The following is a 17,498-nucleotide window of genomic DNA, read 5'->3' on the forward strand; positions in this document are numbered from 1 at the left end:
TTATGCCATTTTTAGCTAACTAAAGCATATTTAGGCATTTTATAGAGCTATCTAAGGTTATTATGTCATTTTGGAGGAAAATAAGCTAAGTTTAGGTCATTATTTAGCTATCCTAGGTAGCTATGCCATTTTTAACTAACTAAAGCATATTTAGTTATTTTATAGAGCTATCTAAGGTTATTATGTCATTTTAGAGCTAATTATGTCATAAATGAATTCTCCAAGGTAGTTATGCCATTTTTAACTAACTAAAGCATATTTAGGCATTTTATAGAGCTATTTAAGGTTATTATGTCATTTTGGAGCTAATTATGTCATAAATGAATTCTCCAAGATAGTCATGCCATTTTTTAACTAACTAAAGCATATTTAGGCATTTTATAGAGCTATCTAAGTTTATTATGTCATTTTGGAGGAAAATAAGCTAAGTTTAAGTCATTATTTAGCTATCCTAGGTAGTTATATCATTTTTAACTAACTAAAGCATATTTAGTTATTTTATAGAGCTATCTAAGGTTATTATGTCATTTTAGAGCTAATTATGTCATAAATGAACTATCCAAGGTAGTTATGCCATTTTTAACTAACTAAGCATATTAAGTCATTTTGGAAGGGAAAAATGCTAGCATGAAGAATGAAATTGCATGAATCGTGTAGCAAACCACATACCCAGTGATCCCCGTACTCAAACAGGTTGGAGCTCCCTTGATGGTGTGGCACACCTTCCATTTGGTTACGCTTATCCTTGGCCCTTTGGTGTTCGACTAGCCATTGGGGAGAGCACCACGCATCCACCAACGCCTCCCAACAGTCCATCTTATCCGCACACCATCTCGGGGGCACCTAAGTTAGTCAAGAGAAATTTCAATGCTATGCCTACGAATCAAATCAAGAAAACTAAGTTCAAGGCCTTAAGAATAGGTAATTACCTGCATGTACTTCTCCTTACTCACAAACCTGCCGCGACACTTCTTCTTGGCCCTCCTAATACCCTTCGAGGTGTAGTAGTTTCGAACGGCCTGCACCCGAGCCTCGTGCCGTAAGTTCTGAAGTAGGCGCTTGCACTCGGCTTCGACAACCGTAGATGCGGCCCCCTGCTCTCCCTCTGAAACCCTGTAGAAGGTCTGCAATCAAACAAGACAACACTGATTAGTACAATCACTAGGTAGTGTTCATTTTTAATTCTGTAAAGGAGAAATTACCCAAAACCAATGGAACACAATGTCGGCCACCGTCTCGCACAAGGCACCGGCGACCATCTCCTTGGGTGGGGCCGGGGCAACCAAGTACAACTCCCAGCTAAGTGCTAGCTGTGGAACCTGACCCTCACCGGGCAACGTGACCCACCTAGGGAAGTGCTGCCAGCAAAGCACACCAAGGACCTGGTTGGGCCTACGGACACCACGGGGGTGTACCCAGCCCCTGCAGTATGACAAGGCAAACGCATTAGATATTAATTTGAAGAAACGTGAAGGAAAAAGGTTAAAAAAGAGTAAATGCACTTACTACAACCCATTAGGCGCAATCAACCACCTTTGGTCGGGGGTCGTCGGCACGGGCGGGAGCTTTCTACCGCCACACTGGTAGACCTTCTTGCCCTTCTCAGCCAGCTTGTCGTCGCTATAGCTATCATCAGAAAAGGTGTCCTCGCTACCGTCAGTAGGGCCACTAGCCTCTAGAGTCTCGTGGGATGAAGAGTCCGGGACCGGAGTCTTCTGGGACGAAGACTCTGGGACCAGACTCACGTGGGGCACTGGATCGGCGACACGAGTCTGGTGGGGCGAAGGATCGGCGACCCGAGGCTCATGGGCCGGAGTCCGAGACGGGTCCATGTCATACGGAGCAGTCCTGTGGTCGGGTGAATCAGCTGGGGGTGGTGGCGAGGAAGACGTAGCAGTCTTCCTACCTCTCCCGCTGCCACGTCCACCTCTAGCAGCCTTCTTCGTCCTCCCCCGACCTCTCCCAGCCGAAGAAGAAGCGCCAGCCGCTGCTGTCTGCATTCTGTCTAGCACCGCTCTCCGGAGGGGCTGGGGTGGAATAATGGAAGCACCCCTCCCAGTAGCGCTCGCAGGAGGCTCTGGGCACTCTGGACCCTTGCCCACAATCCTGTCAACACCTGCAATGACATACAAAAAGTAAACGAAATTAGTACAACATAAAAAATTGAATACCTGACATGAATAATATGTATATAATTTAAGTGTATCATCATCATGAACATAATAAAAAATTGAATACCTCACATTACTAATATTACTCTGAATCATTTATATATGCTCCGGGATCATTAAATGCATCATCATCATCACTATCAGTGACGTCCTCATCATCATCATCATCAATAAATCCATCAACATGTGGAAGGCCTCCTTTACGTAATCGTTCAAGCATTGACTGGTCATCTGCAGCAGTAACTTCTTCTTGTTCCGGCTCTTCTTGTTCTGGCTCAGGAGTGAAGTCGGATTCACTATCGTTGTCTACTTCAATGTTCTGGGGTGGAGTAGAGCGGTTCTTGAAACGTTTTTCGGAAAGACGTGTTTCTTGGAAGAATTCTCCTTCATCATATGTGTCTTGGTTAATGTGAGGTTCATAATCCTCTTCATTGGGGGAGGTGGTCTAAGATGTGGCGGCACTTCATAAACGACATCCCAACCACTGAGATTTGGATCACTTTGACAGGCCCACGGTAGATAGAAAACTTGGGTTGCCTGTTGAGCCGTAATATAGACATCGGGAACATCCAAATGGGTGCTTTGTTTGATTTCGACTAGCCCTATATGTTCATGAGTCCTTCTAGTCTCCCTCGGCTGGAACCAATAACATCTGAAGACTACGATGTTTGGTGGGTTTTCACCATAGAATTGAAGTTCATAAATTGCTTCAACTCTTCCATAATACTCGATATCTCCTTCGCCGATAGCAGAGACACAACAATTTGTAGTCTTTCAGTCAGCCATAGATAGCTCTTTGCCATAGGTACGAAAGCGATACCCGTTGATGTCGTATTTGTCAAATGAACGGACCTTATAGTCAAAACCATTAGCTACTTGTCTCAATTCGGCATCCATAATCTTTGAATTAGCCTACAAGTTTAATATGAAAGGATTGTTGCATTAGTCGCAAATTAGCCAAAGAAATCAAATGGTCTAACGGAAATTACCGTTTTTTTGAACCAAGAGATGAAACCAGGATATTCGCCTGCTTGCTTTGCTAGAAGCTCATACTCTTCGACGGAATCCTTTTGGATCACCGCTCCATACGAGAATATGGCGACATATCAACTGCATCAAATATCCAGGAATAAGAGCAGTTCAAAGGAATTAGAAGATGCGAAACAATGTACCGAGATCTTACTCGATGTACGGCCGCACTTTTGTTAGGTTGTTGAAGAGATACAGCGAAATGGTCCGCCATTCTTCAACATCCAATGATACTGGTTTCGAACCACTAGCTGGTGCGAGATTCCCTTTGAATAAGCTGAGGTTGGATCGACCCTTTTTAGGGTCGTCGGCATTGTACTGAGGCTTCGGATTATGCAAATGACGATTTTTGGCTTCGTAGTGTGCTATCACGAAGTTTGCCGCCTCCTCGGTGATGAATGCCTCGGCCATCGATGCTTCAATTCTACGTTTATTTTTACATTTTGCTCGAAGCATCTTTTGCATCCTCTCAGTTGAGTAGCACCAACGATTTTGCACGCCCCCCCCCCCCAATCTCGCCTTGGTCGGGAGATGCAAAATCAAGTGTTGCATTGGATTAAAGAAGCTTGGCGGAAAGATCATCTCTAACTTGCAGATCAACTCCTGCGCCAACTATTCCATTTCTTCTAGGAGGCCAGGCAATAGTTCTTTCGCACAAAGAACACGGAAGAAATAGCTCAGCTCTGCCAGTACAAGCCATTCATCCTCAGGGATGAAGCCACGCAACATCACCGGCATTATCCGCTCAATCCATATGTGCCAATCATGACTTTTTAGACCAAATATTTTCAATTTTTCAAGACTCGCTCCCGTCTTTAGATTTGCTGCATACCCATCGGGGAACATCAACTGCATTTTCACCCACAAAATAATTTCCCTCATAGCTGGCCTTCCCAGATTGAACCATGCCTTTGGCTTCATCTAGTTCCACTTTCCTTTCGGTTCTTGCATGTTTTGTAACGGTCTATCACATAGCTCCTCTTGATCGACTCTAGACTTAGTATTATCCTTTGATTTCCCCCCTATGACGAACAATATACGAAAAATGGCTTCGGCGATATTCTTTTCAGTGTGCATCACGTCGATGTTGTGTGGGCAAAGGAGGTCTTTGAAGTAAGGCAGATCCCACAAGCATGTCTTGTGAGTCCAGGCGTGTTCCTTATTATACCCCTTGAAATACCCTGGACGCTCTAGATCTGGCTCGAGAGAGTTTAACTGATCTAGGGTCTGTTGGCCTGTCAACGCACGTGGTGCAGAGTGTTTGAAAACTCTACCTTTGATGAAGTTCTTATTGTCTTTCCTGAACTTATGGCGAGGATCTAGAAACGGTCTATGCAAGTCGAAGCAACTATACTTGTGCCCTGCCGTCAGCCAATGAAACTCAAGAGCTCCCTTGCATGTGGGGAATGGGAACCTTCCATGGACACACCAGCCAACGAATAGCGCATACGCTGGCAAGTCATGCGTCGAGTACATGTACCAGGCATGCATTATGAAGTTCTGTTTGCTAAAGGCGTCGTATGTCTTGAACCCATTATCCCAAGCTTCTTGCAATTCATCCTTAAGCGGCTACCTGTACACATTCATATTCTTCCCCGGATAGTTGGGCCCTGGAATTATCAACGTTAGGAAAATGTTCTTTCTTTGCATAATCTGCCCGGGGGGGGGGGGGAGATTGAGTGGAATGACAAACACGGGCTAACAACTGTATTGGGCTGCCATCTGACCAAACACACTGAACCCATCCATGCTGACGGCGACTCGAGGATGCCTTGGATCTGCCGTTTTTTCCTTATGTAATGCATCGAAGCGCTTCCACGCTTCACCATCCGATGTGTGCAACATCATCACAATCCCATATGCATCTAGTTGTTCTTTTGCCCGTTTTGTGCCATGTCATTTGTCTGGCCGTCTCTTTGACCATGAAAAGATATTGAAGTCTTTTTACGATTGGCATATACCGAAGAACATTAACGGGTATTTTGGTCTGCATCTTCTCACCCATACCGTTATCTACCATAACATACCTGGAAGACTTGGAAATGGGACAATAGTTCAAGTCCTCATACTGAAGCCTAAATAAGACACATCCTTTCTCACAGGCATGTGTCTTCTCATAGGGCATCTTAAGAGCACGGAGGATTTTGTCTGACTGGTACAGGTTTGCAGGTAGCACATGACCTTTGGGTAGAATTCGTCCGAATACTGTCATCATCGCATCGTAGCATCCTCTGCCCAAGTTGAATTGAGCATTCAAAGCCATTATTTGTGAGATGGCATCCAGCTGACAAAGCTCAGTGTGCTCATGGAGAGGATGTTTTGAGGACTCCAACATTTTAGTGAAGGCCTTTGTAGATTCCTCCATCTCCTCATCCATGTCCCGAGCATCGTTAAAGTCTTGCACCATGTCTTCCATCCCGGTACCATGCTCGTCGGTGTGACGATGAACCACCTCGGCTCTGGCACGTTGGGCAGACTCACCATGAAATGTCCAGACCGTGTAACAAGGCGTAAAACCAAACTTCTGCAGGTGTTTACTCATTTCAAGTTCGTCCCTCTTATTATAGTTGTCACACCGGACACAGGGGCACCAGCTTAATATCTGGCCATTTGCAAATGCGGCTCTAACAAACCCCTTGGTTTTTGTTAACCATTCCTTGGTACAAACTTTCTGACTAGTGTAACCGGTGTACATCCACACACGATCACTCATATTGACTTCCTACTGGACACACAAGAAATATATACATAATTAAGCAAACCATATCCATCAGTTAATGGATTTTGTCAGTTTTATTACGTCCATGCAACCTACACGCTAATAGGTAAAGATAGGTCCTAATCCCACCCGAGTATGTGTAGATTGGGTTCGTTTTCCCATGCTCTGCTCTGGATCTGACGCAAAATTTTGGCAGCACCTCCCCGCTGTTCTCCTGATACACGTATCGGCAATAAGCAGAGAGGATGTGTACCCGAAGAACAACAAGGAGGCACTGACGAAATTCTGCATCGTATCCGGAGTAGAGCATATGGGAAAACGAACCCAATCTACACATACTTGGGCTGTCCATGGATAACATTGGACAATTCAAAAGAATCACGATTATAAATATGCAAATGCATGCATATTTATAGATGTAACCCTTTCGAACGGGCGACGCATAGTGGTTATGCATACTGATGATTGACACCTATAGCTAGCAAGTTTCATCGGCACGAAGACCGGAACAGAGCAAATGAAAGGGGGAGGAGGAGATGTCATTTGTGCTCACCAACGAACGCAGGGGCGGAGCTCGTCGAACGCACGGGGAGGTCGTCAAACACCACACCCTCGCAGCGACGAAACAACTGCACATTTAAATCCACCCGATTAACACAAATATATATGATGTTTTGCATAACAAAATCGAAAAATATACGACCTAACTCATAATTCACAAATATATGACCCCGTTGGGGTCGGGGTCGGGGTGTGGTGTTAGGGTGTCGGGGTCGATCGGGGTGTCAGGGTGTCGGGCTGCCGGGGTCGGGGTCGGGGTGTGGTGTCAGGGTGTCGGGGTGTGGTGTTAGGCTATCGGGTGTCGGGGCTCGGGGTGTCGATGGTCGGGGTGTCAGGATGTCGGGGTGTTGGGGTCGGGGTCGGGGTGTCGGTGGTCGGGGTTGGGGTGTCAGGGTGTCGGGGTGTCGGTGGTCGGGGTCGAGGTGTCTTTTTCTTCTTCTTCTTCTTCTTCTTCTTCTTCTTCTTCTTCTTCTTCTTCTTCTTCTTCTTCTTCTTCTTCTTCTTCTTCTTCTTCTTCCTCTTCTCCTTTTCCTCTTCTTCTTCTTTTTTTCTTCTTCTTCTTTCCTCTTCTTCTACTTTTTTTTTCATCTTTCTTCTTCCTCTTCTATTTATCTAAGCCTAAACCTAAACCTAAAAACTCAAAACTAAACCTAAACCTAGCACTAACTAAAACAAAACTTAGCACTAACTAAAACTAAACACTAACCTAAAACAAAACAGGAAAAAACAGAACAAAAAAACAGGAAAAAATAGAAGAAAAAAACTAACCTTGCTCCGGCGAGGTCAGCCGGTGGGGCGGGGCGGCGCAGGGGCCGCGGGGAGGAGTTCTGAAGCGGGGCGGGGCGGCGCAGAGGAGGAGTCCGGCGACGGGACAGCACAGGGGAGGACTCCAGCGACAGGGCGCGATGGGGCGGCCGCCGCGGCCTGGCTCCTGTTGGGGCCTGGCTCCTGCCGCGGCGGGGCTGGATGGTGGCGGGGGCTGGGTCCTGGGGGCGGGGCTGGCCGGCGGCGGTGACTGCAGCGGCGATGACAGGAGGAGAGAGGCGGGCGCGCGGGAGGGAGGGAGAAAGAGAGAGAGAGAGAGGGAGACTATGGAGCCCCCGTTAAGTGGGCCTTCTTTGCCATCTGCTAGCAGACGGCAAAGAGGGCGACCGTTAGGGCTGGCCCACGTCTCCTCTTTGCCGTCCGCTAGGAGGAACACTGCCGTCTGCTAGCAGTCGGCAAAGTAGTCACCTCTTTGCCGTCCGCTAGCAGACAAGAAAGAAGCTGACCTAGCCACGCCGTGCCCTGTGGGGCCCACCTGGCTCTTTGCCGTCTGCCTTTTCGCTCTTCCCGTCAGCTGGCTGACGGCAAAGAGGCAGCTGACGGCAAACACCCTTTTTGCCATCAGCGCTTTCTTTGCCGTCTGCTTCCTTAAAGCGGACGGCAAAGAACCTCTTTGCCGTCAGCTAGAGGACGGCAAAGAGGTGGCAGACGGCAAAATGCCAGATTCCAGTAGTGATAGTAGATAAAAAAAACGTCTTCTGATAAGCAAACACGACAAAAGCAATCTAATCATCATCCACAGCAGCAGCGTCAACATCGTCGCCATGTGTATCAGTCTGAATCGTAATTCCCCACATTGTGCTCTTCTTCTTCATCCTCAATGTCCTCAAACATTGGCTTCTTCTTGATCAACTCTTGTATGTCCACAGCCCGAGAGGCAATCTTTTCGCAAGCGTCATTGACGTGATGGTTCTCAAAGATATTAGGAACATTTGTGGAATCTTGTACATCAGGAGCAGTGTAAGCATCATCTTGTTATGCAACTTCATTAAACGAATTCCTCTGCTTAAACTTTTGCAATACTCTCTAGTCATCGCTACGTGCACATGTGTCTTCCAAGAAAAAAATATGTGTTCTTTGATTTTCCAAAATAAAAGGCTCGTTGGTCTGGTACGCCGCCTTGACATTGATGGATTTGAAATAATCATCAACTCTGGGTTTTGCTATCCTGGAAAACATGTTATACCAACGACAGCACAACAGAACCACACACCGATGAACCTCGAAACTAGAGATATACTGCAACTGAACAATGTCTGTTATGTTAGCATACATTTCAATTGTCTCTCTATCATACGTATCCGTGCTCATGATGGCACTGTTTTGCGTCTTCCTACCTTCGTGGCGTGCAAGGGAGTTGTAGCGCACATCTCCAACAACGCAAGATTCATAATGTCTTACCCGAGTATCAGGACCCATTGCTAGTGCGTAAAGGGCATCATCAACTGCCTGCCCATCCTCCCGCATCTTCTTAACCTATAGTTAGAAAATAGACAAGCTGATCATCTTATGTACTCAATATATTAAAAAAACTGACAGTGCAATTCAAAAGCTTACATGGCTCTTGAACCATTTCGCAAATCCTGCCATAACCAGTTTGTCAATGTTTCTTGGATTTTGTGGCAGTAACTCCTTTTTGTAGATCCTGCACAACATAGTGATCGCGTCAAACATCTACATATATAACAATGTGCTGCAAGTTTAGTAGATTACGTTTTATAAGCTGCAGTACTTAGCACTTACTTGATATAAGGTAGTATCTCACGACAGTTATTCAACACATACCAAACCATTTTGTCCAAATCTTTAGGTTTGTCCTCTTGTCGACTCTTCCCTGTAACTCGAACAGAACAATCGAAATCATTGAGCCCAGGATTGTCTTCACCCATCTCTTTGCTCAGCTGATTAGCTGTTTCAATGTATTTTGAATAGAATGTCAATGCTTCTTAGCAATATAGGCCTTTGCAATGGAACTCACGGGTCTAGCTCTAATCCTAATATAGCCCTTGAAAGTGCCTAGCCGCCTTTCAATAGGGTACATCCAGCCATATTGTACTGGACCTCTAAGTAGTGCCTTATCAGTTAGATGAACAACCAAATGCACCATCACATCAAAGAAGGCTGGAGGATATATCTTCTCAAGGTCGCATAGGATAGTTGGTATCTTGTCTCTAAGACGCGCCAAAGCATCTATCCTGATATTTCTACTGCAGAGTTCCCTGAAGAATTGTCCCAACTCTGCAACTGCTCTGTATAAGTCAGGGCGGCCCAATCCTCTAAGGATAACAGGTAAAACCCTTTGAAGTAGGACGTGGCAGTCATGAGTTTTCAACCCTTGTACCCTGTTTCCATCTGCACTGACTCTCCTTTCAGGGTTGGAAGCAAATCCATATGGGAAACTCACACATGACAGCACCTCGCAGAATTCTTTTCTTTTTACCTTGTCCAAGATGTACACAGCTGGTGCCATATCCCATGGTTTACCTTCATCTTGCACCTGCAAATCCTGTCTGATACCCAGGTGTGTCAAATCAATCCTAGATTTTAAGGTATCTTTCATCTTGCCTTCAATATTAAGAAGTGTGCCGATAATGCTGTCACATATATTTTTCTCGATGTGCATCACATCAAGATTATGCCGCAGATCCAAATCTTTCCAATACTCCAAGTCCCACAAATTGGCCCTGCGGGTAAACAATAATCTCTCTTCTTCCTTGCCACACTTCCTTTTCCCGCTACCATTACCAGGATGGTTTCCTGGTGTAATATGCCTGACCTTCTCTAATTCCACTTGCAACTCATCGACGGTGAGCCTCTTTGGCACATCACGGTTTTCATGCTTTGCATTGAACACATATCTTCGGTATTTTGTAGGACGCGGCTTGTCCTTGGGAAGGAAACGGTGGTGTCCAATGTAACAGATCTTGCTAAGTATTGCATATGACAGCGGATTCCTGTCACAGCGAACACATGCATTGTAACCATGTGTCGTTCGCCCTGACATAGTTCCCAAAGCCGGATAATCATGGATGCACCAAATTATAACAGGATGCAGAAAGAAATCAGCTGGTGGGCTGCTATATAGGTCTCGAGTGAGTACACCCCTCCATAGCTGTTGAAGTTCCTCCACAATAGGCTCCATGAATAAATCAAAATCCTTTCCAGGACTTTTTGGATCTGGGATGATCAAGGCCATCATGTAGTTTGATTCTTTGGTTCATACATTTGGAGGCATGTGGTAAGGGATAACAAGCACTGGCCACATGCTATATGTGGCGCTCTGGTGGCCAAATGGGTTAAATCCATCTGAAGCTAAGCGAAGTCTAATGTTTCTCAGGTCAGCAGTAAACTTTTTTTGTTTCCGATTGAAGCTTTTCCAATCACTACCATGAGATGGATGGCTTATTACATTCTTATCTCTGTACTCCTGATTCCTAGAATGCCACAATACATCCTCTCTTGTTTCAGCATCATGAAACAACCTCTACAATCTTGGTATAATTGGAAAGTGTCTCAGAACATTATGAGGAATCCTCTTCACAGCGTCGCCATATTTCCATCTTGATGATTTGCATTTTGGGCATTCAATTAAGTTGGCATAATCCTTCGGAACATAACACAATTATTGTTACAAACATGGATCATATCATATCCAGTTCCAACTTCACAAAGGAAATTCTTCATTTTACTGTAGGTGTGTGGTAGCTCAGACGCATCTGGGAAAGATTTGCGGAAAGCAGCCAACATTGGATTGAATGATTTGTTGGTCATCCGCTCAGATGTCTTCACCTGAAGAAAGGTAACCATAGCTGAGAATACTAACAGCTTATTTCCTGGGGTGACAGCCACGTTGCATTGTTCCAACATGCGGGCCCACCGTTTTTCTTCTGCAGGTGAAAGTTCACGAAATGCACGAGTATTTCATAGCATTGTTTCAATGTTGGTCAAACTCACTGGCTCCACCACCACCACCTCCTCCTCCTCTTCCACCTGAGCATCAGGCAGATCAGGATGGTGATCCACTGCTTCCACATAGTCAGTAACATTGATGTTCATAGCTTCACCATGATGAACCCACCTAGTATATTTGACCGACATCCCATACAAGTGTAGATGATTTTGCACAGTTGACTGGGGTCTTGTAACTGAATTCATAAAACTGCTACAGGGCGGAGCACATATGATTTCGGGACACCGTACTCAGCTCTGATAAAGTTCATGAATTTTTCAACCCCCTCGACATATGCAGCGGAGAATCTTCGAGCAAAAGTTTTCCAAGTTCTGTCCATCTGTTAGACATACAAATTAGTTCTTCTACTAGATATTACAGGAAAAACATATATGGTAGGATATTTTAGCAAATAATCGGGCTTGGCATGCGATCTCAGCTAAGCAGATTGAGTGCAGAACAGGGCAAGGAACCTTCTTAAGCAAGGCATATTGACTGTAAACTACTTCGGCAAACAGTGGGATTAACAGCGTCTAGCAGCTAACATTTAGCGCTACACCGACATGCACGCGGCCTCAGTCTACAATGCGTGTACCGTGGGAGAAGGTGATCGCCGTGTGTCTCCACACGAACGTCGCCAACAGTGGCGGTGCTGACCGCCGTGCGTCTCCACAAGAACGTCGCCATCGGTGGCGGCGCTACTAGAGGATGGTAGTCTACGAGAGCGCTGTGGGAGCGAGAGGATCGCCGTGCGTCCCCTCGACGAACTACGGCTCCGACGTATCGGCGCGGCGGGGAGGGCGGCTTTGGCAGAGCGAATGGAGTGGAGGGGGCGGGGGGGATGGGGGTTTGGGGAATATAATTGGCTAGTTGGCCGATGGGCGTGGGGAGTTTGGCACATGGTTGGTTTCTCCAAGTGCAGTCCCACGTGTCAGTGAAGAGGCAAGCCGAAGCGCGTTCCGTTTGCGTGAGCCGTGTGCAGTTCCGACCGTGTGTCGGGTGCAATGCGACCGCGACAGGGGTGCTGTGAGTGTACCGCCTTTTTCCTTTTAAACTTGGTGCTTCACCCCCTCAAAAAAAACTTGGTGCTTCGTGTGATCCATTGATAGTACTACTATTAATCCGGTAATCCCAACTAAAATGGCGCGGCCGGGTCTTTTCCCGCACGATATGCTGGGAGGTTGGCTAAGTTGATTTTTTAAGGACGAGTAATGCTACACCTACGTAATCCCAGTTACATAATTAATGTAATGTGAAGCGTGTGAGCTGCTAATTGTAGATTGGAGGAGGGAGGGGCCCACCACGATGAATTAGTAGTACTTTCGACATGCACCACATGTTGCCTCCACTTGAATCTACTCCACGTTCATTTCAGCCACTGTTATATATAATAACTAATCATGGTCATAAAATCATATGATGAAAGTACTGTATATAAAACCACAAGGAAAATAAGCTGTATTTTTAAAAATACAGGAAAAGTTAGCAGCATCGCTTTTCAGAAGAAACGCTACTGCTACTTACTACTATCAGTAGTGCTTTCCCAACAAAAGCGCTATTGCTAACTAGGTATAGCAGTAGCGCTCCCTTTCCAGCGCTACTGCTACTAGTTAGCTGTAGCGCCTTAGTGGTAGCGCTCGTACAAGCGCTACTGCTAGCTATAAAACAAGCGCTACTACTAGGGTTTTCCCTAGTAGTGAGGCGGGGGGAGAGAGAGATGCAATTTACGTTAACCCTTTCGAAGGTTCCCGTAGATGTAGAAATATGTGAAATACGTGAATGTGTAGTGGACGTACTATTGGAGTGCCTAAGATAAATTGTGTATGTAGACCCTATGTGTTTATTTACTTCGCATGTTAGCTTTGTCTCGGGTCAAACCTTCTAAGCTTATACACACAAAAATGAATCATCATTCCATATACTCCTACAATATACCTTACTATTATTGTGAAAGTTCATATACACTGGATGAGATTAATGCAAAAACGGAATATTTTCATTACATTTCGAACTTTTATAGGACAGAAAAATAAAACAAACCCGACCCTAAACCTATTCTACGGCAGCAACCGATGTCCTCCATCTGCAATCTCCATGTACGAGGTCGGGGTTCAAGACCCGTGAACTGAAGGTGCGGTCTCCGGCAAGGAAGAGTAGAACACGGGAGACGGACCAGCCAGTTGGCACACCATGCCCTGCCGCCTCCCATGCCCTACTCATCCTCGGAGGAGTCCGCGACCTTGGCGGTGCCGGTTGATGTGAGGTCGATGATGATGGACGTGGACGGTCCGTCGCTTCACCTGCCAGATGCGCCACCGAACGTTGGACAGCGGCAAGTAGGACGCGTGGCTGACGGTGCTCCCGTCGGTGGCCACCAGCGTGGCCACCGCTTGTGCGGTCGCGTCCGCGTCCGGCTACGCCGCTATTGCGTCGTGAGCGGCGACTTCAGCGAGGGCGGCAATCTCGAGCTTCATCCCCGAAGACAAGCTCTCCCACAAAGCGTTCGCGCTCGCGGTCATGGCGGATGTGGTGCCAGGTAGCAGGACGATGCGCTATGGTGTGGAGTTTAGCTGGGCGTTGCCGCTTTAAGTAGCGCATTCCGGTGAGGCCAAGCGTCCGGGTGCGTCGCCGGAGTTGGTTCCTTGGGAACCGAGCCTCCTAATGACGGCATACGGACGGACGACATTAATGTGGGCAGCCGGCGCCGGCTGGGAACGCGTCGTGCGACGGCGCGAGGGATGAGGGTTTTTGGTGTGCCAGGGTAGTCAGCTACGGTCGTGGCAACGTTGGAGATGCCCTTTGCTCACATGCGATCCCCACATGTCATTGAAAGAAAGACGACCCGGCATGATCTCAGGTCCTGGGGATGCAGTTGGCCGCACTGCACCACTCCACGGACGCGTCACGGTGCGCGCGCACTTCGGCGCCCCAAGCATCCTCGACGAGCCGGGTGTTGATCTGCTGGTCGTGTCACAACGCTAACGCCACCCTCGGCACACTGAAGCCGACCATGTCCAGCGACGATGAGCGCGTCGCTCATAGCGGTCGCCGTGTCCAAAGGCTGTGCGGGAGCTGCGCCACGTTGCTGGCCCCCATGACCCACATGAACGGTTGCCGGTGGCGAGGAGGTCATTGGCCGGCTCCTCCATTGGACTAGTCTGCACCACGTCGTCCCGACAGGTGTGCCCCACATGTCGGTTTCCCTATTTTCCCAGCTAAATTCAAGCATCAGTGCTCTACGTTGCACATTAGGCGCAGAACAGGTGGTTTTTGTGCCCTGGTTCAAATGCGGTACAGTACCATGTTGTTACCCTAGCCCCAAGTGTGGTGGTTTTGGGTACGGTATCGCCCTTTTCCTTTTCAACTAGTGAAGCGTAACACTTGATTAAGTAGCCATATGGTGTGCTAATGTAGGTGTCCGACTGTTTGAAGGAATAATTGAGGTGTGCCCGCTCCGTGCCCGCAGTTAAGGGTCCAACTTACCATGTTCCGACAGTAGTAACTATACTAGTCCCTACGTACTCCCTCTGTTTTTATTTACTCCGCATTTTAGCTTTGCTCAAAGTCAAACTATGTAAACTTTGACAAAGTTTGTAGACAGAAATAATAACATATACAATAACAAATCAATACCATTAGATTCATTATTGAATATACTTTCACGTCATATAGATTTGCTATTGTAAATGTTCATATTTTTTCTATAAATTTGGTCAAATTTTGTGAAGTTTGACTTCAGTCAAACCTAATATGCAGAGTAAATAAAAATGGAAGGAGTATCTTACTCCGTGACCAAGATGGAAGGGAAAACAAGACAACTTATTGTTTATTTGAGCCATTCAAGTATAATCATGTGGCGTTGCTTATTTCTCATTCCTCTCCAACCCTCTTCTCCATCGATCATGCCGCCCTCCGGTCGAGTCCATCCTCCCGCATGCCTCATTTGAACATTCCGCTGAGTATCATTCGCATGTGGGCCTAGACCATGCTTGTATTTCCAATGTTGTAATTTGTCAGACATGCATACAAACAAATGGTTCGTTTGAAGTTTCACTTTGCCTCCACTACGTGTCGCTTCCCGTCTTAGTTTTGACATCCCATTCGGTTCATGCCCCGACACATCTTGATGAGATCGATTGATGTTGAGAGATGAATTGCGTGTCGTGCAAGGAGATAAAGGTTTGGTCTATTTCTATGATAGAAATGACCCGCGGGGGGGGGGGGGGGGGGTCTGTGCGGATCGGAGGGAGTATATTATATGTTCATAAGAGAAACGAACGTACTGTACCCACCCTAGTCCTCTTTCAATTGATCTCCGGACCCCGAGATGAAACCGAGAGAGAACGAGTGGGTGCATGTGTGATACCTAAGGCGGATTCAAAATTTTGAACCGGTGATAATAGCATAAGAAATCATATATAAAGGGTATTCAATGTTTGTTTCGCTTTTGAACGTACAGTATACTCCCTCCGATCCTTTCTAGTTTACATATAGATTTTATGTGTAGTAAAAGTATCTCTACTTTGATCAAACATACAGAAAAAAGTATCAACATTCAACAACGCCCAATCAATATTGTTAGATTCGTACGTACTCCTATATTTGTATTCAAACAGAGATGGTTTCCAATTTGTTTTCAAACACGTGAATGTGCTTGTTTTGGCGCATGCTCTTCCTACTAGGATTTCTCCACGTATAGCCAGTCCAATAGTAACTTTTTTAAGCTCCCTATCCAATAGTACAAGTGGAGTACTGACAACATCTGTAGTAGAGTATGCAGTGCCCATAGTACTAGTATCCCTGCCTTACCCTGCCTTTCGGTCACTGACTGGCAGGCCCCATGCTTGCTAGGCCCCGCATGACAGTTACTCAATGGGTTCGGCCACATCAGGGGATCCTCATCCGTAGTATACTCCCTTTGTTTTTATTTACTCCGCATAAAACGGAGGGAGTTGTAGTATATGTGACACCGATGGGGGAGGGGGAGGGATGTCGGTTTGCTCTCAACTACGGTCCCACAAGCGAGCGAAAATGCAAGACGAAGCGCGTTCCATTCGTTGAGCGACGTGGAGGGTCCAGCGTGCCGGGGTACAAAGCGAACGCGACAAGAGTGATGTATAGTCAAAACTGAATGACTTGTTGTGTCCGGAAACACTATTCACACCAGAACCTTCGCTGCTCGGCCTACGCCAGCCACTGCCCGAAAACCACACCTCCTCTCCAACCCATTACCCCACCTTTCGATCTCCTAGCCCGCATCAAGTGTCCCCTAGTTCGCTGGAAAGCCATGGTGCACCGCAAGATCACGTACTACAAGATTCTGACGCCGGAGCGGCGCGCAGAAATCACGGCGGCGGTCGGCGCACAGACCTCCGTTCCCAAGCTCGCTTTGCGGCGGGCCAATCCCAGAGTTCTCTGGAGCGAAGCTCCGAGGAGGAGGATGCTGATCCAATGTTCATGGCGGAGGTCGCGGCGCAGAAGGCCCCCGATGCGTATGAGACGATGGACATCGACTTTGTGTCGGCGTCCAGGTTCCCCATGGTGCAGGCGGACCAGTGGTTCAACCTGGCGATACTAAAGGAGGACCGGGAGGCGGAGGCTCAACTCGACGCGGATCACGCGCATGCTGCTACTATCGAGGCTCTCCTCACTACAAAAAGAAGAGACATCCGTGATATTTTGGGCCGAACGAATTTTTTCCTGTCATGCTTATGACACTTCTATGACGATAATTTTGACAAAACCTGGTATCATCATAGATGTGGTGGGCTCCTACTTCTATGAAAAAAATCATGACAAAAAATGGGCTTTTCGTCCTGGGCGGGCCGGAGACGCAGCTGCATGACATTCTTTGGGCCGTCCATGATGGAAAAAAATGTGGTAGAAGCGAGGGCGAGGAATATATCGGGGAGTTCCCGGTTACGGTGGGTGGACAGGGCTGAGCGGTGCACGGAGGTTTCCGCGTTTCTCTCGTAGACGTACGTGCGTGTGTGCGAGGCGTTGCACTCTAACTGAACCCGAGCGAGGCATTGGGCTCTAACTAAACCCGAGCGATTGTACTAGCTACGTTACAGAACCCCGATGGATCCCTTGTTGTTAACTGAACCCGAGTGATTCCTTCGCTACTGCTGTTAACTGAAGCCGATCGATGCTGCCTCTTGATGAACAGTGAGCGTTGTTGGGGGGCTTGGATGAACAGTTCCTGGTGGGGGGGTGCAGTGGATGAATAGGACCCCGTGGTAGT

At 47.0% G+C, this 17,498-nt stretch overlaps 1 protein-coding gene across 1 annotated transcript; it reads right to left on the minus strand.

Moving 5' to 3' along the window:
- Positions 1 to 579: 579 nt before the first annotated feature.
- Positions 580 to 16,794, minus strand: LOC147967322 (uncharacterized). The gene is made up of 6 exons (XM_087522438.1): positions 16,621 to 16,794; positions 6,473 to 6,548; positions 1,666 to 2,116; positions 1,203 to 1,263; positions 930 to 1,124; positions 580 to 843 (listed from the first exon to the last, which is right to left on the minus strand). Exons 1-6 carry the CDS (start codon positions 16,792 to 16,794, stop codon positions 580 to 582), a joined length of 1,221 nt encoding a protein of 406 aa, XP_087378564.1.
- Between the last annotated feature and the right edge of the window lie 704 nt (positions 16,795 to 17,498).

The sequence above is a fragment of the Triticum urartu genome, chromosome 5A (assembly GCF_056163025.1).
Source record: "Triticum urartu cultivar PI428250 chromosome 5A, HENAU_Tu73, whole genome shotgun sequence".
Classification (NCBI taxonomy): Eukaryota; Viridiplantae; Streptophyta; class Magnoliopsida; order Poales; family Poaceae; genus Triticum; species Triticum urartu.

Coding starts and splice junctions, on each gene's coding strand:
- LOC147967322 (XM_087522438.1), bottom strand. CDS start 16,794: ATGGGGAACCTGGACGCCGACACAAAGTCGATGTCCATCGTCTCATAC. Junction 2,117..6,472: donor CTCCGCCCCTGCGTTCGTTG/GTGAGCACAAAT, acceptor ATGTCATTGCAG/GTGTTGACAGGATTGTGGGC. Junction 844..929: donor GTAAGGAGAAGTACATGCAG/GTAATTACCTAT, acceptor TGACTAACTTAG/GTGCCCCCGAGATGGTGTGC.